The sequence below is a fragment of the Ornithorhynchus anatinus genome, chromosome 16 (genome assembly GCF_004115215.2).
Source record: "Ornithorhynchus anatinus isolate Pmale09 chromosome 16, mOrnAna1.pri.v4, whole genome shotgun sequence".
Taxonomy (NCBI): Eukaryota; Metazoa; Chordata; class Mammalia; order Monotremata; family Ornithorhynchidae; genus Ornithorhynchus; species Ornithorhynchus anatinus.
Genome location: NC_041743.1, coordinates 26610927 through 26638434, shown reverse-complemented (window position 1 = coordinate 26638434; position 27508 = coordinate 26610927). Strand labels below are relative to the sequence as shown.

The following is a 27508-nucleotide window of genomic DNA, read 5'->3' as shown; positions in this document are numbered from 1 at the left end:
ATGGCCATGGTAAGTCATCTTTCCCAACACCACTCTCTTCTAAAATGTCATTTGAGAGAAAAGTTGCAATGAATCTGGATACGGTGCATTTTTCGGGTATTCTTGAGGAACGACTGAACTCTGTGTATTTGAATCCGTTTAGATGCTTCCGATCTGGATGGTCACCCTGGTCCTGCTGGGCACCGTCATAGGTAAGAAACAATCCACCAGTATATGGACACCTCAGTTCATGAAATCTTTCCAACCGGTTGTCTACTTAAGTCTTTTCATAATAAGTGTGGTATTCATTCAGCACTTACTATGTGCCAGGCACTGTACTAAGTGCTGGGGTAGATACAAGGTAATCAGGTTGGACACAGTCCTTGTCCCTTGTGGGGCTCACAGTTTCCATCCCCATTTTAGAGATGAGGTAACAGAGACAGAGAAATGAAGCGACTTGCCCAAGTTCACACAGCAGATAAGTGCTGGGTGACTTCAGGAGACCCTTCTAGTTGAAGGGTCTATTGAAAAAATCTATTGAGTTTTTTTGTGGCATTTTGTTAATCACTTTCTAGGCACCAGGCACTGTGCTAAGCACTGGGGTAGATACAAGATGATCAGGTTGGACACAGTTCATGCCTCACATGAGGCCACAGTCTTTATCCCCATTTTACAAACGAGATAATTGAGGCCCAGAGAAATAAGTGACTTGTCCATGGTCACACAACAGACAAGTGGCAGAGCCGAGATAAGAACCCAGGTTCTTCTGACCCCCAGGGCCGTGCTCTATCCACTAGGCCACGCAGTTTCTTGTTATGTCCACATCAAGGGTATGATCTGCATAAGAATCATTTAGGTAGCTTATGAAGGGATCCGGACGTCATGTCATGTCTACCGATCCAGAGGTGATAAAATCAATGGTATTTATCGAGTGCTTACTGTGTGCAAAGCATTGTCCTCAGCACTTGGGAGATTACACTACAAAAGAGTTGGTAGACATGTTCCCTGCCCACAAGGAGCCTACAGTTTAGATGGAGACACAGATATTAAAATAAATTATGGATATATACATAAGGGGTTGAACAACAGTCCAACATAGTGCCGCCTCCCTCAGCCAGTCATATGATACAATCGGACACCTTCAGTGATAAAACTAAAACCATCAGGCATGATCTCCCTAAAATCTCCCCTGCTCCTCTTCAATCCCTCCCTCCCTCCTCCTGCATCCTCTTCGTCTCTCCCATCTTTCCCAGTAGTATCTCAGGATATCTCCCTCTCCGCCTCAACCCCACCCCTTCAAAACACATTCCCATTCCTTTTATTCCTTCCCGACTGCCATCTTCCACCGCTCACTTTCCAAAGGTTTCTTCCCCATTGCCTTCAAATTGGTCATCATCAGTGGTGTTTATTGAGCACTTACTATGTGCAGAGCCCTGAACTAAGCACTTGGGAGAGAACAGTAAAACGGAGTTGGTAGACATGTTCCCTGCCTACAGCGAGCTTTCAGCCTAGATGGGGAGAAAGACATGCATCCCCATCCTTAAAGAAAAAAAACCCTTGACCCCATGAATCCCTCCAGTTATCTCCCATCTACCATTCCTCTCCAAACTTCTTGAGCGAGTTGTCTATAGCAGCTGCCTCTACTTTGTCTCCTGTAATTATCCATCATTATCATCATCATCATCGCCTTAACCAACTTTATTTGGATAAACCCTGGCTTTCTGAATGCAGAATGACAATTCAATCTGCTTTGGTTCAGCCCTTTTCCCCACCCCCAAACTCTGTTCCTCATGGCCAGGAAGCCTGGCTCCTTTCTTTCCCCACCCTCTGTCCTCCTTCCCCCAACTCATCCCTGCCTACAGCCCTCTCTCTCCACGGTAACCCAGTAACGCGGACAGGGGTCATATAAGTAAGGGAAGCCTTTTATTTCCGCGGCCCTAAACTCCAAAGGGAGACTTTTCTCAAACCCAACTGATAACAGGTGAAGAGACTCAAAGCTGAATGAATTTTTTTTTCAGTGTTATATAAGTGCTTCCTATGTGCTAGGCAGTGTACTAAGAGCTGGGGGATATACGAGCTAATCAGATTGGGCATAATCCACATCCCCATTTACCCCATTTTGCAGATGAGATATTTGAGGCACAGAGAAGTGAAGTGACATGCCCAGGGTCACATAGGAAATTGGCAGAGCCAGGATTAGAACCCAGGTTTAGCGTTAATGGCCCAAAGGGTGGCAAGTAACCCTGCCACGCACATACCCCAGCCCACCTTCATTGTTCCTCATCCTCTTCACAGGACACCTGCTTGCTGGTCTCACTTCTTTTCTTCATTTGGTCAGGATCTTGTCCGCAGTAGATGGTCTTCTACCCTTTGGACCCATCTGACCCTTCGGATCTTATACGGGTCTTCCACATAACAGTCACTATGGGCAGGGAACACATCTGCTAACTCTGTTGTATTTTACTCTCCCAAGCACTTAGCACAGTGCTCTGCACATAATAATAATAATAATTATGGCACTTGTTAAGCACTTCTGATGTGCCAAGCACTGTTCCATGTGCTGAGGTAGGTACAAGTTAATCAGGTTGGACACAGTCCCTATCCCACGTGGGGTTCACATTCTTAATCCCCATTTTACAAATGAGGTAACTGAGGCACATAGAAGTTAAGTGACTTGCCCAAGGTCACACAGCAAAGAGGTGGCAGAGTCGGGATTAGAATCCAGGTCCTTCTGACTCCCAGTCCCATGCTCTATCCAATAAGCCACGCAATTCCACATAGTAAGCGTTCAGTAAATACCACTGATTGATTGAATGTGAATGATTACATCTTCTCTGTATTCCCATTTGGCCTTCCACCTTACGTGTTTCTTTCTAGACTGGCTTTTCACTTTATAATCTTCTTTACACCCTTGCCATCTGTCTTACATTCTATAGTCCTTCTGGGGTCACATAGGACCCGGCAGTTATAGCCCCCTCCCGTTCCCTAAAGCCATCCTCCATGGTAACAAAAACTGTTCTCAAGTTTAGGAACTAAGAATCCATTTTTTAAATTCATGGTTTCAGGAAAAGAAGTTTGCTTCGAAAGACTTGGCTGCTTTTCAGATGAGATTCCATGGGCTGGAACCATAGAAAGGCCACTGAAAGTTTTACCCTGGTCCCCGGAAAAGATCAACACCCGCTTCCTGCTGTACACTAATGAAAACCCAGACAACTTTCAGGTATGACCGGTGTAATTTTAGTGTCTGTGCTTTGTGTTAGTGGTGACAGAGATTTAGTTTCTATATGGAATGAATATGCAGAGAAGCAGGGTGGCCTAGGAAACTTAATGATGATAGAGCACGGGCCTGGGAGTAAGAAGGACCTGGGTTCTAATCCCTGCTCTGCTGCTTCTCTGCTGTGTGACCTTGGGCAAATGACTTCACTTCTCTGTGCCTCAGTTCCTTCATCTGTGAAATGGAGATTAAGACGGTGAGTCCCATGTGGGACATGGACTGTGTCCAACCTGATTATCTTGTACCTACCCTAGTGCTTGAAACAGTGCCTGGAACATAGTAAATACACTTAAGAAATACCATAAAAATGATGATGATAATCAATGCTATTTACTGAGTGATTCAATAATAATATTACCATTTAGTGATATTATCATTATTATTCTGTGCTGTGCGCACGCAATATCGTTATTATTATCGTGGCATTCATAAAGTGTCTACTGTGAGCTAAGTGCTGAGATAGATATTTGATAAGTGTTTAAGGTCTTTTAAAACATACGGTTCAATTCTTGGATTCCGCGATTATAAAATTTGCAGTTACTGTTAAACAAATACCTGCACTGAATCAATCAGTGGTATTTATTGAGTGCTTGCTTAATGCAGAACACTGTACTAAGCTCTGTGACCTTTGGGCATTTAGTTTTCCCTCCATGCTCAGCCCCACAGCACTTATGTACATGTCTATAGATTATATATGATAAATTATATTGATGTCTGTCTCACCCTTTAGGCTGTAAGTTCATGGTGGGAAGGGAATATTTCTACCAACTCTATAGTATTATACTCTCCCAAGTGCTTAGTACAGTGCTCTGCACAAAGTAAGCGCTTAATAAATACCATTGATCGATTGATTAAGCACTTAGGAGAGTACAATACACTAGAGTTGGAAGATGTACAAGGAGCTCATGTCCCTTGACGCCTGTCCAGCTGTTACTAGTTCACCTGGTATGTGGGCTGAGAGGTGCTTTTCAATATTTATGCTTATAACTGCTCCAACTTATGAAAAAAGTTGCTTTTAAAGGCAATGAAGGATGATGGTGCTGTGACATATAAGCATGTGAAGAGCTTTGGTGAGGCCATTCTTTCAGGGTCACTTCCACTCTACATAATTGGGGTTTCTGCTGCAACTCAAAATGACCAATGAGAGATTCCCTCATTTATCAATCAATCAATGGTAGTTATTGAATGTTTACATTTAGAAACCAAATCTTAGATATGGAAGAAAACAAGGAGGGGAAATTACTGCTTAGAGATTTGAACGGGCTTTTCCTCAAATAAACAACTCAAAAGAGGTGTGGTACCCGTCTTGATCACAATGGAATATCCGTGCCCGGAAGCCTATCAGAGTAACAGGAACGGGGATGGAGACACAGTCTGTGAGCCCCATGTGGCTTGGAGACTGCATCTGATCTGATTACCTTTAACACATCCCAGTGCTTAGCGTATAGCAAGCACCTAATAAATTCCACTATGATTTTTATTACAGAATTGGATGGAGGGAGATAAATGGAGAATTGAGAGGATAACCATGGGAGAAACCCATGTACTGGCAAGACTGGAAGAGGCCAAATCAATTCCTCCAAGGATAAAACCCTGGGAAAGCCCAGAGCAAGTTATGGGAGATCCCCTCTGTTACTGAAAAGAATGAAAAGGAAAAGCTTCTGATGAAAGTGCTTTGCACCCAGTAAGCTCTCAATAAATACCAATGATGGATTGATTGATTGATTGATTGACCTATCAAAACTGAAAAGAGAAAGAGGAAAAGGTGAGACCTTAAACCATACTGTCAAGGAAGCCTGAACTCGGATAAACTGGAATTTCTTCCTCCTTAAAAAGAAGAAGAGGGAGTGCTGGGATAAGTGGATTAAATTGCCAATCCTCAAATGAATCTCATTACTATGTACACAAATGCTTCTTGGCATTCCCTTGTAGTGACATTTCCAAAGCACAGTTCAGTTCCCTCCCATTCATCCCAGAACAAGAACATCCCGGCACCCCAGTCAGGGGTGAAAACGCCACAGTTCTTCCCAAATTGGCAATGGAATGCAGTTAATCCAAGGCAGTGCTCACTACAAGAGTTTCACTAGATAGGACCTGTGAGAAGAATGGATGGTAGCAGTTTACTCAAGAAGCTATGGTATTTGCATGTAGGAAGAGCAAATGAAATGTTCTCATAATCAAAAAATGAGGTATGCCATTGACTGTTGGAAGAGAATAGACAGGCCCAACTGGTACGTTGCAATCAGAAGAATTGTCCTCCATGGGACAACTTGAAATACCAAGGTTCGAAAGACGTATTTGAACAAAGCAGGGGACGGCTTCTATGTACACACAGTGTGGAATAGATTGCCGGTCCCTCGACTTTTCAAAGTGTTCTGTTTTACCCAGCATCTTCAGGCCACAGATCCCCCCTGTATTGAGATCTCCAATTTCAAAAACCAGTAGGAAACGTCATCTCATCTCTCTTTTCAGCCACAACTAAGTACATGAAAAGTATCTCTCATTAGGAAGGTCAGCTTTAGGCATGAAGGACAGCTACTTACCTATCTACCTGTCTTTGTTTCTATCGATTGTTTGTTGAACCTATGACTACTGTGGAAGGAATGTTTCTTCACTGTTGTAATGAAACTGTGGGTTGAGGGCTAGCAGAAATTGAAGGTTCCCCTTTTGATTGTCCTATTTGCTAAGCATTTACTCTGTGGCGAGCACTGTTCTAAGCACTGGGATAGATATAAGCTAATAGTATTCCACATGGGGCTCAAAGTCTAAGCAGAAGGGAGAATAGGTATTAAATCCCCGTTTTATAGATGAGGGAACTGGGGCACAGAGAAGTCAAATGACTTGTCCAAGGTCACACAGTAGAAAAGTGGTGGAGCTGGGATTAGAAGCCAGGTTCTACTGACTCCCAGGCCTATGCTCTATCCATTTGTCCAAGTGAATTTGTTGTAATTTATCCCAGTGTCTGACTCCCCCAGGGAGACTGTAAACTCCTTGAGGGTAGGGAAGCAGCATGGTTAGTGGCAAGAGCTTGGGTTTGGGAGTCAAAAGTCATGTATTCTAATACTGGCTCTGCCATTTATTGGCTGTGTGACTTTGGGCAAGTCACTTAACTTCTGTGTGCCTCAGTTACCTCATCTGTAAAATGGGGATTAAGACTGTGAGCTCCATGTGGGAGAACCTGATTACCTTGTATCTACCCCAATGCTTAGAACAGTACTTGGCACATAGTAAGCGCTTAACAAATATCATTATTATTAGGGGGTCACATCTACTGACTCCACTGTACTCTCCCAAGTGCTTAAAACAGTAATCTGCACAGAGTAAGCACTCAATAGATACTAACGATTGATTGAAAAAGGAAGAGAAAGAAGAAATCATTACAAAATTCATTTCTGGATCCCTCTACAAAGACAATTCTCCAGGAATGTTCCCACGGGAATATGGATCAGGTTATTTACCCAAGTGAATTCCATGATCCAACTTTCCCCCTGCTATTGAATATATCAGGTGATCTCCACTGGGTTGCTAAAACTGCATATATAATGTTGGTATTTGTATTTGTTAAGCACTTACTATGTGCAGAGCACTGTTCTAAGCACTAGGGTAGATGCAGGGTAATCAGGTTGACCCACGTGATATATGTGAGGAGGTTGACGGATAAAACTTTTTTGTTTTCCTTAGGAGCTCTATACAACAGATCCATCAACTATTCAGGACTCCAATTTCAAAATCCAGAGGAAAACTCGCTTCATCATTCATGGGTTTATTGACCAAGGAGAAGAGAATTGGTTGTCCAACATGTGCAAGGTATGGTATTACCTTTCTTTAGTGGTTATTGGTATTTGAAAAGTGTTTCCTGTGTGCCAGGCAGTTTGCTAAGTGCTGGGATAAAATACAAGCTAAGCAGGTTGGACACTTTCCCCGTCCCACATAGGGCTCATGGTCTTAATCCCCATTTTACAGATGAGGTCACTGAGGCACAGAGCAGGTAGGAGATTTGTCCAAAGTCACACAGCAGACATGTGGTAGAATCAGGTTTTAAACTCAGGTACCCTGACTTCCAGGCCCAGGCTCTTTCCACTTGGCCATGTTGCTTTTCTTTAACTATAATCCAGGAAGACAATGCTTGCTTCTGGTTGTCCAGGCATCATCCTTTACACTTTGGCTACCCAGTCATTTGCCTTCTATTGAGAGTTTTTTTCTGTAGGGGAAATGAATATTCCTAAAAATGATTAATATTCTTCCCCTCCCTTGATTAACCTGAGGGTACATGTAGGGGGATTAAGGCAGAAGGGATCTTTACCAGATTGCTTCATTCTTTGCCAGGTATCTGAGGCTTAGGCAAAATTGAATTTTAGCAAAAGAAAAGTGGAAAAGTTGTGTCAAAGAGGATCTGTGACCTGTCAGGTTTTTGAGACAATAAAGGCTGCCCAGGATTCCCCTTGTTAAGGGACAGAAATATCTGCTTTTGCTTTTCTTTAGGCAGTTGTTTTGCTTAATCTCAGAAAAGCATTAGCCTCCGCTAAGCATCCATTCTAGCTCAAAATGAGGAAACAGAGTCTCTAAGTGGACTTTCAGCTCAAATGGTCAGCATCCACAAAGCTGCTACTTCTCTGGCTGCGTTCATTTGGAATGAATTCTCTCATCCTCACAGTTCCATTTTGTGTTTTCTGCAACCCATGTACAACCTGCAGAGTGTGTTTTCTCACTTTCCTACCACTGTATCCGTAAAGGTAACAAAAGGGAGCATGGGCATTCGGATAATCCACTATTTTAAGACCTCATTTAGATCACTCTTCAACACCCGTGTAACCAAGGAACCCTCTAGTGGAAAATGCTGTCCATAGCCTCTCTTCAATATACTGTGAATAAGCAAAGGACCCTTTATAACAATGTGAGCGCAGTACCTTGAATTTTAAAGTGTTTTATTTTCCATCTTAAAAATCTGCTGTCATGAACTCTCTCTTCCTTAAAATCCGTAACATGTAGTGATCATTTAAGCAAGATAGGAAGAACTGTTTGTGACTAGTTTCGAAGAGTGAATCTACCTCTACGATGCAAATTTAAACTGCACGAAAGGGCGTTGCTGTTTGCCATTTCTGTTAGTTTCATAGTAAATGGGAGTTCCCACCCACTCTTGTTTAAGAAAAATTAGGAAGTAATATTTGTGGGATCTGACATTTTGGCTCTCTGACTGGGGAACCGTCAGGGTAGACTAACAGATAGGGCATTGCTTCCAGTTTTCGACTCTAATGAGTGTGAGATTTTGGCGGCGATTTGTGCTAATGCTCATTCCTTTTTTCCTCTTTGGATCACTTGCATGTTTGTCCCAGAGGATGACTACAGTGGAACAGGTGAACTGCATCTGTGTGGATTGGAAGAGTGGCTCTCGGACCGGATACACCCAGGCATCGAACAACATCCGGGTCGTGGGTGCTGAAGTTGCTTATCTTATTGACATTCTCTCTGTGAGTACTTACCCAATAAGCTAATAATAACACTGCATTTTCCAGGTATGTTTCCATTTAATTCACTGGGTTTGTTTCCATCCCATGATTTTGCTCTCTCTTTGAATTTGACATGGGAAGGCATTTAGGAAATAATAGACCTTATGTAGGAACAAAAGTATGGGAAGGAGTTTGTAAATAACCCATATGGGAGCGATGTATGCCATGATCGTATTGGCCAATGAGCAACAGCTTTAACATGAGGAAAAACCACTGCGGGGCAAGGCTGAGAACTGAATTAGTAATCATCCTCATCATCATAATAATGATATTTGTTAAGCCTTTACTATGTGTCAAACACCGTTCTAAGTTCCGGGGTAGATACAAGCAAATCAGGTTGGCCACTGCCCCTGCCCGACATGGGGCTCACAGCCTAAATTGCAATTTTACAGGTGAGGTAACTGAGGCCCACAGAGGTGAAGTGACTTTCCCAAGGTCACCCGGCAGACAAGTGGCAGAGCCGGGATTAGAACCCAGGTCCTTCTGACTCCCAGGCCCATGCGCTGTCCACCAGGCCATGCAGCTTCCAGTTAGTAAGCAGTTAGATGTTGAATTGAACAGGATCAAGCGGAGAGCAGTATTAATTTCAGCAGTAGATGACGAAAAGAAGCTCAGCACTGGATGAGTTCCCTTAGAGAGTGGGAGTGAGTGAAAGACTCGGAACTAAGGCTTGAAGGACACCAACGATAAGGTGTGAGAGCCAGAAAAGATAACTGAGGCGTGTCATAGAGGTAAGAAGAGAACCAAATGAGTACAACATCGGCAAGCTGAAGCCAAAAGTATTTGAAGGAGGAGGATTAGGACTGGGTAGAGCCCTTTGCCTTTGGTTTTAAGGAGGTCACCGGTGACCTAAGACAGTGCGCTCTCAGTTGAGTGATGCGGTCTGAGGGTTCACTCCAGTGAGTTGGGAACTGGCAAAGAAGTGAAAGCAGCATGTATAAATGATCACTTCCACAATTTGGGGTAGAAATGGGAGCAGGGAGATGGGGAAATAGCTGGAAGGGGCCGGGGATTGAGTAAGGGCTTTTTAGGTACGGATAAAAAACTCTGCATTTTGAGCCTACATGAGTGCCAGAAGATAAGCATGGAGAGCTCAGGAGAAAAAGCAACGGATGGGTTTTTCCCTCGAAGAGATGGTCATCCTTTAGGTTCTCTGTGGGGAAATATTAATCGAGAGGTGATGATCTTTAGAGAGGCCTGTAATGTGTACTGTGAAATGGATCGAATCTCCAGAGTCCTGTAATTCACTGGTCTTTATGCCAGGCTATGGTCTGTCTATTCTTAAAAGAATTGTCCTTCCCAACAGTCCAAATTTGGATACTCTCTTTCGGACATCCACGTCATTGGCCACAGCCTGGGAGCTCACGCTGCCGGAGAGGCCGGATCGAGAGTAAATGGCACCGTCGGAAGGATCACGGGTAGGTTGACCGGATAAATTGGACATCGGCCTGGAAATTTTTCTGTTCCTGCCTCAGAAAGGCAACACCCAACTAAGGTGAACGTTTTGGAGGACACTAGCTGAGGAAGTTGTTATTTTTCACTGGCGTCGCTTCATTTATTTCTCCATTTTTTGTTGTTGTTTCTTCCTCTGTCTGCCTCTCGACCTCTTTTCTATAGTTCTTTTTTATTTATGTCTGATGTGTGACCTTGGGCAAGTCACTTCACTTCATTGTGCCTCAGTTTCCTCATCTGTAAAATGGGGATGAAATCCTACTCCCTCTTACCTAGATTGTGAGCCCCACACGCATCAGGGACTGTGTCCAACCTGATATCCTTGAATCCACCCCAGTGCTTAGAACAGTGCTTGGTACATAGTAAGTGCTTAACAAATACGATAATAATAATGATAATCAATAATTATGGTATTTGTTAAGCACTTCCTATGTGCCAGGGGCTGTACTAAGCATCAGGTGGTTACAAGAAAAATTCTTGTTCCTGAGAAATGTGGAAACATTGTGCACACCCAGTCTCTTTCTTTTGTGTATACACAACTTCGTGTACACCCGTATGTATCTATCGCACATACCCTTATCTCCAAAGCAAGGGACTGGAAGTCAGAAGGACCTGGGTTCTAATCCCGGCTCTGCCACTTGTCTGCTGTGTGACCTAGGGCAAATCACTTAACCTCTCTGTGTCTTAGTTCCCTCATCCGTAAAATGGGGATTACGGCTGTGAGCCCTCTGTGGGACAGGTACTGTGTCCAACCCAATTATCTTGTATCTACTCCAGCGCTTAATATAGTGTCTGGCACATTGTAAGGACTTAACAAATACTGCTATTAATAATACTAATAATAATAATGATGGAAAATGACTGGGCATCTATTTCCTTTAGGCCTGGACCCAGCTGAGCCTTGCTTCGAAGGAACTTCGGTAGATGTCCGACTGGATCCCAGTGATGCTGATTTCGTTGATGTAATTCACACCGACTCTGCTCCTACTATCCCTTATATGGGTGAGCCCTCCACAATGAGGCCCTAAAACAGAACCTGTAGAACTGCTCTCCCGGCGGTAAATTACATTGCGTTTACTGGCCCTTGGTTTAAAATCTTCCAGGATTTGGAACGAGCCAGTTGGTCGGACACCTGGACTTTTTTCCCAATGGAGGAAAGCAAATGCCGGGATGTAAGAAGAACCCCATTTCACAGATCATAGACATAGAGGGAATCTGGGAAGGTAAAACTCTGAGGACAATGTTATGCTTCGCCAAATGCATTCCTGTCAACAGCTCTCATTTCCTGCTTCGTGTAGCCTCCTATTCTGTTAGAGTTTACACAGAGAGGTAAAGTATGATCCCTTGGGATATTTAGTTCACTTAGAAGCAGCATGGCCTAGTGGGTAGAGCACTGGCCTAGAAGTCAGACGGATCTGACTTCTAATCCCGGCTCCACCACTCGTCTGCTGTTGACCTTGGGCAAGTCACTTTACTTCTCTTTGCCTCAGTTACCTCATCTGTAAAATGGGGATTAAGACTGTGAGCCCCATGTGGGATAGGGACAGTGTCCAACCGGTTTTGCTTGTATCCACCCCAGTGCCTGGCACATAGTAAGTGCTTAACCAACGCCATTATTATTATCATTATTTCTTAGCCAATTTTACTTAGCAATTAGGAATCCATTAGATTATAAGATGGTGCCTTTTTTTTTGTAACTTGGTGTCTAGCAATAATAGAAGTGGTAGTAATAGTATTTATTGAGTGCTTACTATGTGTGCAGAGCATTGTGATAATAATGACGATATTTGTTAAACGCTTACTATGTGTCAAGCCCTGTTCTAAGCTCTGGGGTAGATACAAGGTTATCAGGTTGTCCCACGTAGGGCTCACAGTCTTAATCCCCATTTTACAGATGAGGTAAGTGAGGCACAGAGAAGTTAAGTGACTTGCCCAAAGTCACACAGCTGACAGATGGCAGAGCCGGGATTAGAACCCACAACCTCCTGGCTCCCAAGCCTGTGCTCTTTCCACTAAGCCACGCTGCTTCTAAATGCTGGAAGGGAATACTCGGGTGGGGCTTCCAATCTAAGTAAACTGCTCTGCCGCCAGCAGGCACAGAGCAGGCACTCAGTGTGGACGATGGTGCCACTGATAAAACATTGGGCCGATCCAGCTTTAATGATAATGATCTGCATCAGGCACTTACTCTGGGCCAAAAGCTGGAATGGATACAAGATAAGGGGATCCGGACACGGTCCCTGTCCCACACAAGGCTCACAGTCTAAGAAAGTGGAAGAACGGGGATTTTATTCCCATTTTAGAGCTGAGGAAACAGGCTCAGAGAAGTTAAGGGACATTTCCAAGGTCACACAGCAGGCAACTGACAGGGTCAGAACTAGAACTTGAGATCCTGCTGCCCAATCCTGCACTCTTGGCATTAGGCCTCACTGCCTCACTTTAAGAAACAATCTCTCTTGCCTTTACGTATTGGTTCATCCATCTTTCTTCCCAGGAGAGATGTGTCCTGAGGGTAGCAATTCCTTCTTCATGGTCTTTACCGTCATCTATTCACTCTCAAAGTACAAATTTTATATCCAGAGCCGATATTTTTTTAGTGAGATTTGTTAAGTACTTATTATGTGCCAGGAACTGTACTGATCACTGGGGTAGATATAAGACAATTGGGTTGGACACACCTTATCCCACATGGGTTTCACAGCCTTAACCCCCATTTTACAGATGAGGTAACTGAGGCACAGAGGGAAATGACTTGCTCAAGGTCACACAGCAGACAAGTGGTGATGCTGGGATTAGAACCCAGGTCCTTAAGACTTCCAGGTCCGTGCTGTATCCTCTAGGCCACACTGCTTCCCAACCTATGACCTTGTAAGGACTTAACAAATACTGCTATTAATAATACTAATAATAATAATGATGGAAAATGACTGGGCATCTATTTCCTTTAGGCCTGGACCCAGCTGAGCCTTGCTTGCTCTTCCAAGAAAACCATCAATAATTCATGGGGGGGGGGGTAAAAAAAATCTATAATCTATGCAGTAATTTGTGCAGGTAGATACAAAGTATAAAATTCTCAAGCAAAAAAAAGCAGTCTACCCGAGATAAATCCTTCCTGGGGCTCCTGAGCTGGCCTAACTCACATTTCAGCTTCCCTTCGCTATTCCCTCTGGGATGTTTGCTTCCAAAAAAGAAACACTGTCGGGGCTGTCGGGACTTCTCACTGGAATTTGTTTTTGCAGGAACTCGTGATTTTGTAGCTTGTAATCACTTGAGGAGTTATAAATTTTACTCCGACAGCATCATCAATCCAAATGGCTTCACTGGATTCCCATGTGATTCCTACAATGTTTTTCAAGCTGTAAGTTACCCTATGGCATGACATATGACTTATGACTTATGGAGGGTAACTTATGTCGTGACTATAGAAACTATATAGATTATAGAACTATAGCCTGGTCTTTGATCACAGGAAATGATCTAATCACATAAACAGTGAGAATGAGTAAAATCACCTCTCATTTTCAAAGTTCAATTTTAACAGCAAGTGACCTTCAAAATATTTTCTTTTGCAGGGAAATTGCATGATTTTTGCTCAATGCACTGTTGATATTTAAACATATGCCACTTGGATGCAGGCTTGGTCAAATGTTAAAGTACAGGGCAAATAATTATTCTCGTTACATAGTATAATATGATGAGAAAAATATAATAATATTTCACTTAGTATGAATTCATTCAATCAGTGGTGTTTATTGAGTGCTTATTGTGTGCAAAGCACTGTATTAGGCACTTGGGAGAATACAATACAACAGTGAATGGACACATTCCCTGCCCACAACAAGCTCAGAGTCTAGAGGGACCAACCTTCTCACAGCATTCAATTGCTTTTATGGACAATGACATTTTCCACATGCTGATTCAATTGGAGGGCAAGGGGGCCTTGCTTTTGAACTTGGGAAAATTTTCATTTCAGGAAAGTGGAATTTATTTTGAGGGAATTTATTTCCAAGAATGAGGGTGGAAGGGGAGGTTCTATGAAAGAAACACGGCCTCCGTGCTAACCGACTTATCTGTTTTCATTAGAACAAGTGTTTCCCCTGCCCTTCCGGAGGCTGCCCCCAGATGGGTCACTACGCCGATAACTTCACTCGTAAAGCAAACGAAGTGGGAAAACCCTTTTATTTGAACACTGCAGACGCTAGTAATTTTTCTCGTAAGTTGCCGTCAGCCCTTCCTCAGGCTTTACGTGCTGGGTAAGGTGCACGCTCATTGTCTAGAAACAGGTGCTCTACACAAGCTGGGTCCAGGCCGACTTCAGGTGGTGAGCAGATGAAGGCTCGCTGTCAACGGGGAGAGTGCAGGATAGCGGTGCCTAAAATTGTATAAGCGCCCATCTCAAGTAGAAAAACACACTGGTGGAAACAGGGACCTTAAAGATCATCTAAATTCTGGATGAAAGGTGGAGGTGGGGGATGAGGGTGGCGTCAGAGTAGGGACACTCTAGGCTCAGGAATTTGCCTGGATTTTGGCCTCATACAGAATAGAGACAGTGGAACATGTTCACCAATTTCAAGGTGGCCAGTGCCTGATGTTGAACCCGGGTGGGTCTACCCCAAGATTTAGGGATGCCACCTTTAGGGAGTCATCTGACTCTATGGGGAGAGGTGGCTCAGGTTGAGATGTTGAACAATTTTTACTAAAGCCTTGCTGTGTAGAGAACGCTCTTATCTTGGGATAGGACCACAATAGCAAAAGACACATTCCCTCCCTTCAGTGTGTTCACCATCTAACCGACTGCAAGTGTACAACCTCATTCTCTGGCGTAGCCTCCAAAAGAGCTATTCTGAAACTCCTAATCTGGTTGATTTCATTTGTCCGGTGCAGGTTGGAGATATAAGGTGTCTGTCACACTGTCTGGATCCAGAGTTAGTGGAGAGGTCAAAATTACTTTGTTCGGCAGCAACGGAAACACCAGGCAATATGATATCTACAAGTGAGTTTTGTATCACCTTAAGGGGAAATGTCAGTAGCAAAATGAGCTCCGCCTTGTAGAATCAGAATCTATTATTGACCGTGACCTTTTTATCTTCCCATATTTCTAGGGGATCCCTCAAACCAGGTGCCACTCATTCCAATGAATTCGATGCAGAGCTCGATGTTGGAGATCTTCAGAAAGTTAAATTTATCTGGGACAACCACTGGATTAATCCGACCTTGCCCAGAGTGGGGGCTGCCACGATCGTAGTGCAGACTGCCGATGGAAAAAAGTACGTATAATCAGGGGCCAAGTAAACTTGAGATATCGAAGCACCTAGGAGCTTCCTAGGTCTCCCCCGGAAAAGAGACTTTGAGTAGAATCCAAAGAAGCTTGACAATATTGGCTTCTGTGTTTTCTCCTCCAAGTCCCTGACAGGACATCTGAAAGTTTGGATAGGAAATCTCCAACTTTTCAACTTTTCAGTCAGTGTGAACACTGAACATTTCGTGCTGCTCTGCATGCCAGAGTAAAACTATAAAGGGGCAATACGGCTTTGGTACCCGGTTTGTGATCATTCATCATCATCATCCTCATCATCATTATCATCACTGGTATTTATTGAGCGCTTACTGTGTGCCAAGCATTGCACTAAGCAATTGGGAGAGAAAAGTCCAACAGAGTTCCCTGCCCAAAACAGTCATTCCAATATACTATCAGACTGGGAGTTTATGACCACACCTTTAGTGTTTAGATGTTAATTTTGGCAGGTAGCTACAGAATTGTGTCAGAATGGAGATAAGCCTTTCTCATGTAAATTATGTTGCTCGTCGTACTTTTGGGCATCCAGATGACAAATGATAATAATAATAATTGCGGTAGTGATGTGCTTACTGCGTGCCAAGCACATAAGCACTGGGGTGGATATAAGCAAATTGGGTTGGACACAGTCCCTGTCCCAAAGGGGCTCACACTCTCAATCCCCATTTTACAGATGAGATAACTGAGGCCCAGAGAAGTGAAGTGACTTGCCCAAGGTCATCCGGCAGACAAATGGCAGAGCCGGGATCAGAACCCATGACCTTCTGACTCCCCAAATTGTGCCCTATCCACTAGGCCATGCAGAAAGATTAGCAGTTTGCTGTCCCTGAAGTCCCCTTGCAAGCTGTACAAACCAACTTCTTTATCATCAGCAGAGTAATTAATTTACAATAATTATTTCTTATTGTCTCTCTAAAGGTGGATTATTATCCTTAACCTTTGTCCATTTTAATCTTGGAATTAATTTAAAATATCCCAGACTTACTGTAGGGCCTGTAACAAGTTGGAATTGAGAGGAAAAACCTATCATTAAAGTGCAAGGGCTACTGTTGAGTAAAAATATAGAAAAATATAGGGTACAGGCATAAGAGTGAGAGGACCTGGGTTTTAATCCCAGCTCCGCCACTTACCAACTGTAAGACCTTGGGCAAGTTACTTAATTTTCTGTGCTACACTTTCCTCTTTGTGAAGTGGGGATTAAATCCTGCTCCTTCTTACTTATACTGTGAGTCCCACGGGGGACTTGGACGGCATCCAATTTGAATATCTTGTACCTACTCTAATATTTAGTAGTGTTTTGCACGTAGTAAGCACTTAACAAGTACCATTAAAAGACACTGAAAGAAATTTTGAAAGAAATTAGACACACTCATGATTGGTTTCTCATCTTGCTCCAAACTATGTGTGATTAAGCCAAACATCCTTATCATAGATAAATATTTCTTGAGTTAACACTGGGCACGTATCTTTGTAATAGATGTTTCTAAGAGGAATTCTTTTGGTTGTTACGCGTCACAGAAGAGCACATTGCCTGCATAGTAAACTTTTCAGAATATTTGTGCACATAGATAATTTGGTCCCCATCAAAATCCTCACCTTTGATAATCGACATCCAGCTAGCTAGTAGCTAGACATTAACTGCAAGATTGCAATATGTAGACGTCTTTGTGGTCTGGTAGTGGTTTACAGGTGCCTCTTGAACTTGTTTTCTTGCAAGCATTTTTGAAGCAAGAACTGTAGTGCCCTGTCATTCCCTTCAGCCTTTCCTCAGACAAAGTGGGAGGGAAAAGTATAGTTAGCCATGTCAACCAAACAAATCAGCATTTGTACTTAACATGACCTTTTTCTTGGCAGGTATAATTTCTGTAGCAAAGAAACTGTGAGAGAAAATGTTCTGCTGACACTCACCCCCTGTTAAAAATGTGTCAAAATATCATCGCTTTTAGTTAGAACCAATAAAAGCAAATGATGTATATAGTCGTTCATATGTTGCTGTTGCCTTCATGATTATTAGTCATTTTTGGAGGCGTGAGAAAGGGAGAATTAAAAATCCAAATTTGGGATCGTTCCTAAACTGGAAGAATATTTGCTACACTTCACAAAAATATTTGGTCCAAAAGGCACTTTTTGGCATGTTGGGAGCGTGGCATTTCTCAAGCAACACTATCTCATCCAAAGTTTATGGACATTTTAAGAGATTTATGTACTGCACCAGTGCTATGTGTTGTACAGAACATGCATTAGGTGCAAATCTTGCCCTAGGAGTTTACATTCTAAGACACACATTGGACAAACACACATCTTTCTTCTTTCCATCTTTAGTGGTGGCAGGGGTGGGGGAGGCTTGTTCTTTAAAAAGAGTTGGGGGAATCCTCTCAGTTCCTACTGGATCTACTTGGAATGGAGGTCTGCTTTACATTACAAGCTAGTAGAAACAGTAAACTTGGGGAAGGGGGTGACTTTCTGGTTTTATAAAAACTAAATTTATAGTTTCTCAGAGGAATTGGTCCTGTGAACATAGCCATTCTTCTCCCAGATAACTCCATCTCCCCACCACAGCTCACCATTACCAGGGATAACAGACCATAACACTCCCCAACACAGCTCATCAATACCCAGGGATACCAGATCATAACACTCTGCAGTGGCAGGAGAATATTTTCCCATCACTGTGAACTATGTTTTACATCTTCCTAGCCCCTCAAATGGCATATACTAGCTAGCAATCCTGTTCCCAAGAACGAGTCAATAGCGTGTTAATTCCCAAGTGCAACCTCCTTCCTCAATTCTCCCAATATTCCCAGCAGTAACTCAAGAAGATTTCTCTCACTTCCTCTCAAAATCTACCTCTTCCACCTCCACCTCTAACCCCCTCGCTTCATACTTTATTAAAACACTTGGGCCCCTCTCTTCTTCCCACCCTGTCTGCCATCTTCAACCATTCACTTTTCAAAGGCTTCTTCAACACTGCTTTCAAATATACCTATGTCTCCCCATCCTAAAAAAAACCCTCCTCCCTTATATGTCCAGCTCCCTTCAATCCTACCATTGTCAGTCAGTCGTATTTACTGAGCACTTACTGTGTGCAGGGCACTGTACTAAGCACTTGAGAGAGTACAGTATAACTGACAGATTCCGTGCCCACGACGAGCTTACAGTTTAGAGGTGGAGACAGATATTAACATAAACAAATAATTGACCGATATGATACGTGCTGTGGGGCTGGGAGGGGAAAATGAGTAAAGGGAGCAGGTCAGGATGACGCAGAAGGGAGTGGGAGAAGAGGAAAGGAGGGATTGGTCAGGGAGGAGATGTGCCTTCAGACATTAATATAAATAAATACCATTCTTCTCCAAATTTCTTGAGAGAGTTGTCTACATCGAATTTTCTGGTATCCACCCCAGTGCTTAGTACAGTGCCTGGCCCATAGTAAGCTTTTAATAAATACCATAATTATAATTATTATCATAATCATTATTATCCATTGTACATCACTGAATCCTGTTGGCTCCACCTTCACATCACTAAAATCTGCCCTTCCCTCTCTATCCAAACTGCAGACACCTTAATACAAGCACTGATCCTATCCTGCCTTGATTACCCTATCAGCCTCCTTGCTGACCTCCCTGCCTCCTGTCTCTCCCCACTCGAGTCCATACCTCACTTCATTTTTCTACAGAAACACACAGGCCATGTTTTCCCCCTCAAGAAACTCCAGTGGTTGCCCGTCCACCTCCGCATCAAACAAAACCTCCTCAACATTGGTTTTAAAACACGCAATCACCTTGCCCTCTCCTACCTCACCTCGCTAATCTCCTCCCACAGCTCAGCCCACACACTTTGCTCCTCTAATGCTACCCTTCTCGCTGTGCCTCCATCCCGTCTTCCTTGCTGCCGACCCCTCACCTACATCCTTCCTCTGGCCTAGAACTGCCTTCCTCCTCAAATCCTACAGACGATTACTCTCCCCTCACCTCAAAGCCTTACTGAAGGAACATCTCTTCCAAGAGGCCTTTCCTGACTAAACTCCCCTTTCCTCTTCCCCCACTTCCTTCTGCGTCACCCTCAATTGCTCCCTTTATTCATCCTCCCCCCCACCCCCACAGCACTTATTTACATATCTGTAATTTATTTATTTATACTATGTCTGTCTCCACCTCTAAACTGTAAGCTCACTGTGGGCAGGGAATGTATCTGCTTATTGTTTTGTACTCTCCCAAGCACTTAGTACAGTGCCTTGCACACACAGTGAGTACTCAATAAATATGAATGACAGAATGAATGAACTTGCATCAACTCCAGAGTTGTGCCTGGCACAGAGTAAGTGCTTAACAAATACCAAAATTATTATTATTGTTAATTAGGAGATCTCGGTTCTAGTCCGAACTTTTCTACTTGCCTTGAGCTAGCCATTTACCTTCTCTATACCTCAGTTTCCTCAGCTCTAAAATGGAGCTAAATACCTCTTCTCTCTCCTCTTCTAAGCCCTCATTTCCTCTTTCCCCACTCCCTTCTGCGTCACCCTGATTTGCCTCCTTTATTCAGCTCTCCCCCAGTCCCACAGCACTAATGTACACATCTGTAATTTATTTATTTATAGTAACATCTCTTTCTTTAGACTGTGAGCTCACAGTGGGCAGGGAATGTATCGACAAACTCTTATTGTACTCTCCCAAGTGCTTAGTACAGTGTTCCGCACAGTAATCACTCAATAAATCTGATTGATTGACTGATTTGTGTGATGGGCAAAAAGGGGCTGGTCTATATGGGAAGGCGAGGACATAGAACACAGACTATTAAGAGACATTTAACAGATCATTAGGTACAATTGATTGCCAGATGTGAGGTAAACAATCAACCGATCAATAGATGGTATGTTTTAGGTGCTTACTGTATGCAGAGCACTGTACTAAGCTCTTGGGAGAGTATAGATGGGAGAGGCTGTAGTATATGAAGGGGGAGGGAGTTTCAAGCCAAGGCAGGACCTGGGCAAGGGGTTGACAGCAAGGGAGATGAGATCCAGGTGCAGTGAGTAGGTTTGCACGGGAAGAGCAAAATGTCCAGGCTGCGTTGTAGTAGGAAATCTGGGTTGTAGTAGGAAATCAGCAAGGTAAGGTAGGAGGGATCAGTGGTAAGGGGATTTTGTTTGATGCGGATGTGGATGGGCAACCACAGGAGTTTCATGAGGTGTAGGGAGATGTAGACTGAATATTTTTCTACCAATGGTCTGGGCAATAGGGTGATGTAAGGACTGGAGTGGGGAAAGACTGGAAGCTAAGAGGTCAGCAAGAAGGCCAACAAAGGGATAAGGATCGTCAAGGTGGGATAGGATCTTGGATCCGTTTAGCAGGAGTTAGGTTGGAGAGGAAAGGGTGGATGTTAGGCAGGTAGAACCAGCAGGATTTGCTGACAGATTGAATATGTGGGTATGAATGAGAGAGATGAGTTGAGAATAAAGCCAACGTTTCAGGTTTGTGAGACATGGAGGTTATTGGAGTTGTCCACAGTGATGGGAAAGACGAGGGAAGGACAGGGTTTGTGGGAAAAGATGAGGCGTTCTGTTTTGGACATGTTAAACAATTGATATTTTAAAAATAATTTCACAGCTCATAGTGGGGGACAGGGACTCAATTAAATTCTACAGAAAATCTGGTCTGGTCCAGTTAAATCCACAGATTTGGTTTATGTTCATTATTTTCGTTGTTGTGTGAGCCCATGTTAAAATGAGTAGACCCCCACTGCTCTCTCCAACTAAACCCCAGCTCTCATGCTTTTTCCCTCTCAAGCCAATCTACTGAGTGGGTCTAAGTCACACCTCTTTCATCACTGACCTGTTGCTCACACCCTCCTTGCTGACTGGAATTCCCTCCCACTTCACATGCAACAGGTCATTCCTCTCCACATCTCTGGTGACCTTCTGAAATCACTACACACACACACCCCTCTTTATACTCTATTACTTCCTTCTATTTCTTTTTAGCTTCTGTCTCCCCTTACGAAATTTTAAGCTACTTGAGGACAGGGATCCTATTCATCTGATTGAATTCTCCTAAGCCCACAGTAGAGTGCTCTGTATACAGCAGGTGTTCATTAAATACTTTTGATTGACTGACCATTGATTTCAAGGTTCTCCACCAGCTGTCTCCTTCTCACCTATTAGTTCTCTTTTCCTGCTTAAAGCCCAACTCTTACCCTATGCTCCTCCCAAGTTAACCTCTCACCACATCTTAGAGAAGCAGCGTGGCTTAGTGGAAAGAGCCCGGGCTTGGGCGTCAGAGGTCGTGGGTTCTAATCCCGGCTCCGCCACTAGTCTGCTGTGTGATCTTGGGCCAGTGCCTCAGTTACCTCATCTGTGAAAATGGGGGTTAAAAAATGTGAGCCCTACGTGGGACAATCTGATTACCTGTATCTCCCCCAGTGCTTAGAACAGTGCTTACCACATAGTAAGCGCTTAACAAATACCATAATTATTATTATTATTATTACTCTCCAAACTTCCTCCCACATTCCTCACCTTCCTGGAAGTCCCTCCCATCTCGAATCTGACTATGCCTTTCCTCACTTTAAAGGCCTCCTGAAATCCCACATCCTCCAGGAAGCATGCCTTTATTAAACCCATTTTTTCCTGGTTATGCTTCCCCATCAACTACGCCAAAACACATGTACAGATTGGTCCTTTCATTTATCTATATGTTATTTACTTAGCTTATATATTGCCTGTTTCAATATATCTGACAACCGTGTCTGTTTAACTCCCTTGTTAGATTGAAAGCTCCACAAGGACAGGGACAATTTATGTAAATACCTGGTCATAAGAATTTAGGTGTCCAGTACAGTTCTCTGCATGCAGTAAGTGTATTCCAGCTCTGCCACTTGTCAGCTCGGTGACTGTGGGCAAGTCACTTCACTTCTCTATGCCTCAGTTCCCTCATCTGGAAAATGGGGATTAAGACTGTGAGCCCCACGTGGGACAACCTGATTACCCTGTATCTCCCCCAGCGCTTAGAACAGTGCTCTGCACATAGTAAGCACTTAACAAATACCAATGTTATTATTGTTATTCAACACAGTACCCTGCTGAAGCTGTTGCATGGCCCAGGTTTGGGAGTCAGAGGACATGGGTTCTAATCTCGGCTCCGCCACTTGTCTGCACATTTAACTTCTCCGTGCCTCAGTTCCCTCATCTGTAAAATGGGGATTAAGACTACGAGCCCCACGTGGAGCAACCTGATTACCTTGTATCTACCCCAGCGCTTAGAATAGTGCTCGGCACATAGTAAGTGCTTAACAAGTGCCATCGTTATTATTCAGGTGATTGGTGGTGAGAATGGAAATAGCCCTCCAGGCCTTCACATAATGCTCAGTAGAGAGAAGACTGATGAATCACCTTTAGGGGATAAGATATACGTATTTTTTATGGTATTTGTTAAACGCTTACTATGTGCCAGGCACTGTACTAAGCACTGGGGTTGATACAAGATAATCAGGTTGGACACAGTCCATGTCCATCGTGGGGCTCACAATCTTAATCCTCATTTTATAGATGAGGTGAGTGAGGGACAGAGAAGTGGAGTGACTTGCCCCAGGTCCCACAACAGACGAGTGGTGGAGTCAGGTTTAGAACCCAGGTCCTTTTGACCTCCAGACCCGTGCTCTATCCACTAGTCCATGCTATTTCCCCGTGGCCTACGTAATGCCTACAATTTCCAAATTAAGCAGATTCCTCTTTTTGTCACTGTGGTGATATTATACCACTAAGAAACAAATTAAATAGCTTGCAAAGTGTTGAATGATAAAATGATTTTCCTATCTTGTGGCCTCTTTTAATCCTTAACGAGATATCAAATAGTCTTATCGTTGTGTGTGTTTTGGCATAAAACTGTGTTGAAAAACTGAAGGCTGAATCACCTATTCGTGTGAATTGGATACCATTTGTTGCAGCTGCCTCAAAACACACCTGGGCTGTGTGCGGGTGTAATCCACCTCTAAGACTTGTGATCTTTAGCATTCCTAGGTTTCATTTTTGAAAACCTCTATGGGGTGACCCTAGGAAGAGACTGTTAAATAATGGAAAGAGGCTTCTGAGTCTACATTAAGCATAGCCCCTGATTTGAAACGGCTATGAAAGTGAATCTTATTCCGTAGGCCATTCATTATAGATCCCTTTGCCTTGTAGCTTTGAAAAACAATCCTTATTCTGCTTGACTTCCAGACTGTCATAAGGATTGCTTGATATTTGTCAGCGCATGTTCATTTCTCTCTCTTTTCTCTACTTCCTTTCTCTTGCCTTTTTCCGGTCACATACCTTCACCCGAAGTTCTGCTTTCACCCATTTTAAAATATTCTCACTCTTACCTCAATTGCTCTGGAAAGCTTTGCCCACCATATCAGTCATGTTCTGTGTATTTATGATTATTAAAATTGGAAGTAAACACATCGCCCTTCTAATTTTATATGCCCGTTTCCTTGAAAAGAAGTTTGAAATGATAAGGCTTCGCTATAAAAGGATGGTGCCACTTTGGATCTAGGTGCCTGAATTCTGAGGGGTTCTGTCACAGTAAGTCCTCTTCCAATTGTCAAGGTGATATGTTTCTGCTTTGCCAATACTAACTCTTATACAGCTTTAGCAAGACTAAACTGTGTTTATTTGAATCTGTTTTAGATGCTGACGCTTTGGATAGTCGCCCTTCTCCTGCTGGGCACCACCACAGGTGAGAAAGAGTATATAGCTTTTCGTTCTTTTCAACAAAGACACCACTGACAGTAGAATTTGCATATGATACCGTTGTGAGATTCCCCCACACCCCCCTCCCTAGCCACGGCCACCCTGGGCCCACACAGACCGTCCTTTGATGGGGTGACATCTCATTTAAATTAATCTTCAAATCATTTTAATCACATTGGCACATTGAAATGGATCAAAATGGTCTCCTATATACATCTAGATAACTTCATATCATTTCACATTCAGCGTATTGTGTTTTTCCCCCCAAAGACCTTATTATATGTGATTTGTGGAACAGGTTTTGTGAGAAAATTAGGAGAGTGAGAATACCTTTCAGACCAAAGGATTTGGGGGCAGGTTTAGACAGTGTCTTAAGACTCCTCTGCTTTCATCATTCAGAACAGTTGGTAGATTCATCTGTTAATGACAACAAACAGAGGCAAGCTCTCTCTCTCTATTCCTCTCTCTGCATTTCTCTCACCCTCATTCTCTCTCTGTCTCTGTATTCCTCTTTATTTCTCTCTCTCTCTCTTTCTCTCCCTTCCCAGTCTATTAATCATGTGGGAGAGTACAATACAATAGAGTTGGTAGACATGATTCCTCCTACCAGGAGCTTACAGTCTAGAAAAGCAGACTGGCATGATAGAACTGGAGTGGCCTAGTGGAAAAAGCAGGGGTGTGGGATCCAGGGGATTCTAATCCCAGTTCCTCCACATCTTCTGTGTGGCCTTGGACAAGTCACTTAACTTCTCTGTGCCTCAGTTGCTCCATCTGTAAAATGGGGATTAAATCCTACCCTTCCTTTTTAGAATGTGAACCCCACATGGGGATGGTACAGGGTCCAACCTGATTAACTTGTATCAACCTCATCGCTTAGAACACTGCTTGGCACATAGTAAGCACTTAACAAGTACCATTAAAAAGAAATCCCCCATTGCTCTCCAGGCTGAGCATAGACTCTTACCATATTGTATACCTGCGTCAGAGAGATGTGGAACAACCCACTCCCCATAATAATAATGATTTATTTATTATATCCACAATGTATTTATTACAGCCATAATCTATTTATTTACGTTAATGTCTGTCTCCCCCTTTAGATTGTAAAGTCGTTGTGGGCAGGGAAAGTGCATACCGAGTCCGTTACATTGTACTCTCCCAAAGGCTAAGTAACGGTGCTCTGTACTCAGTAAGCGCTCAGTAAATATGACTGATATGTTGACTGATTGATCCTTCACCACCATTCCAGGGGAGGCAACCAGGTAGAGTGGGTGAGGAAGCCTGCCAGAGTCACCCTACCCTCTCCTGTCTAGAAAGGCATCCTTCACAGCCCAGAATGGAGAGGAGAGAGAAAGGGAACGTGTGTGGTTAGACTGTAAGCTCCTCGAGAGCGGGTATTCATTCATTCAGTAGTATTTATTGAACGATTACTGTGCGCAGAGCACTGTACTAAGCACTTGGGAGAGTACAGTACAACAATAAACAGACACACCGACTCTATTGTAGTGTACTCTTCCAAATGCTTAGCACACTCCTCTGCACAGAGTGAGCGCTCAGTTTAAATCTCACTGATCGTTTGATCGATCGGCCACCTGCTTCTCTCTGCGTGAGAGCGGGCGGGAGTGGCATCAATGTCTCTCTCTCACATATCCCCAAAGCAATGCTGCTATCTAGAATTTAGTCACTTTACTAGTTTTTGTAGACAAGGGTGTCCCAGAAAGCACCATCATCTGCCCAACAGTGAAAGAGCGTGAAAAGATGACTGAATGACAACGTTCCAATCTTTGTTCCTCAGGAAAACAAGTGTGCTTTGACGATATCGGATGCTTCACGGATGAAAAGCCCTGGGCTGGCACCCTAGAGAGGCCAATCAAAGTTTTACCCTGGAATCCCGACAAGATCAACACACGCTTTCTGCTCTACACCAATGAAAACCCTAACAATTTTCAAGTAAGAGCCATTAATAATAGAATATTTGTCCTATTTATTTTAACGACTAGAGCGTATAGAGTTCAATTCTCCCATGATGTAGTTCTATTGAAAATGTTCTGTTATTATCAAGTTAACGAACTACCTCTTTCACTTCATTTAAATGATAAGCTGGTGTACTGGAAGATTTGATTTAGTTCAGAGCAGGGCAGATATAATAATGATAATGTTGGTATTTGTTAAGCGCTTACTATGTGCAGAGCACTGTTCTAAGCTCTGGGGTAGAATCAGGGGAATCAGGTTGTCCCACGTGGGGCTCACAGTCTTAATCCCCATTTTACAGATGGGGTAACTGAGGCACAGAGAAGTTAAGTGACTTGCCCACAGTCACACAGCTGACAAGTGCTACTTTACTGCTACGGGGTCTCGTTATATCCCGGCTAGACTACTGTGTCAGCCTTCTCTCCGATCTCCCTTCCTCCTCTGTCGCCCGCTCCAGTCTATTCTTCACTCTGCTGCCCGGCTCATCTTCCTGCAGAAACCATCTGGGCCTGTCACTCCCCTTCTTAAACACCTCCAGTGGTTGCCTATCGACCTCCGCTCCAAACAAAAACTCCTCACTCTAGGCTTCGAGGCTCTCCATCACCTTGCCCCTTCCCACCTCTCCTCCCTTCTCTCTTTCTACCACCCACCCCGCACGCTCCGCTCCTCCGCCGCCTACCTCCTCACCGTCCCTCGGTCTCGCCCATCCCGCCGTCGACCCCCGGGCCACATCCTCCCACGGTCCCGGAACGCCCTCCCTCCTCACCTCCGCCAAACCGATTCTCTTCCCCTCTTCAAAACCCTACTTAAAACTCACCTCCTCCAAGAGGCCTTCCCAGACTGAGCTCCCCTTCTCCCTCTACTCCCTCTACCACCCCCCCCTTCACCTCTCTGCAGCTTAACCCTCTTTTCCCCCCATCTCCCTCTGCTCCTCCCCCTCTCTCTTGCCATCCCCTCAGCACTGTACTCGTCCGCTGAACTGTATATATTTTCATCACCCTATTTATTTTGTTAATGAAATATACATCACCTTGATTCTATTTAGTTGCCACTGTTTTTACGAGACGTTCTTCCTCTTGACTCTATTTATGGCCATCGTTCTTGTCTGTCCGTCTCCCCCGATTAGACCGTAAGCCCGTCAAAGGGCAGGGGCCGTCTCTATCTGTTGCCGACTTGTTCATTCCAAGCGCTTAGTACAGTGCTCTGCACAAAGTAAGCGCTCAACATATACTATTGAATAAATGAATGAAAAGTGGCAGAGCCAGGATTCAAACCCGTGACCTCTGACTTCAAAGCCCGTGCTC

At 43.7% G+C, this 27508-nt stretch overlaps 2 protein-coding genes across 2 annotated transcripts in view; both read left to right on the top strand.

The window, feature by feature from the left end:
• LOC120637987 (pancreatic lipase) lies at positions 1–17455 on the top strand. Its single transcript, XM_039914365.1, has 13 exons — positions 1–9; positions 143–191; positions 3045–3199; positions 6935–7060; positions 8587–8721; positions 10067–10178; positions 11095–11214; positions 11316–11435; positions 13452–13570; positions 14296–14425; positions 15097–15205; positions 15315–15479; positions 17363–17455. Exons 1-13 carry the CDS (start codon positions 1–3, stop codon positions 17424–17426), a joined length of 1413 nt encoding a protein of 470 aa, XP_039770299.1. The 3' UTR covers positions 17427–17455.
• Positions 15401–27508, top strand: part of LOC100085568 (inactive pancreatic lipase-related protein 1) — a 25121-nt gene continuing 13013 nt past the window's right edge. Inside the window, exons 1-3 of the mRNA XM_029080321.1 lie at positions 15401–15479; positions 24171–24219; positions 26029–26183. Of these exons, the coding sequence (XP_028936154.1) occupies positions 24171–24219; positions 26029–26183 (204 nt within the window). The 5' untranslated portion in view covers positions 15401–15479. The remainder of the gene's footprint in view (positions 15480–24170; positions 24220–26028; positions 26184–27508) is intronic.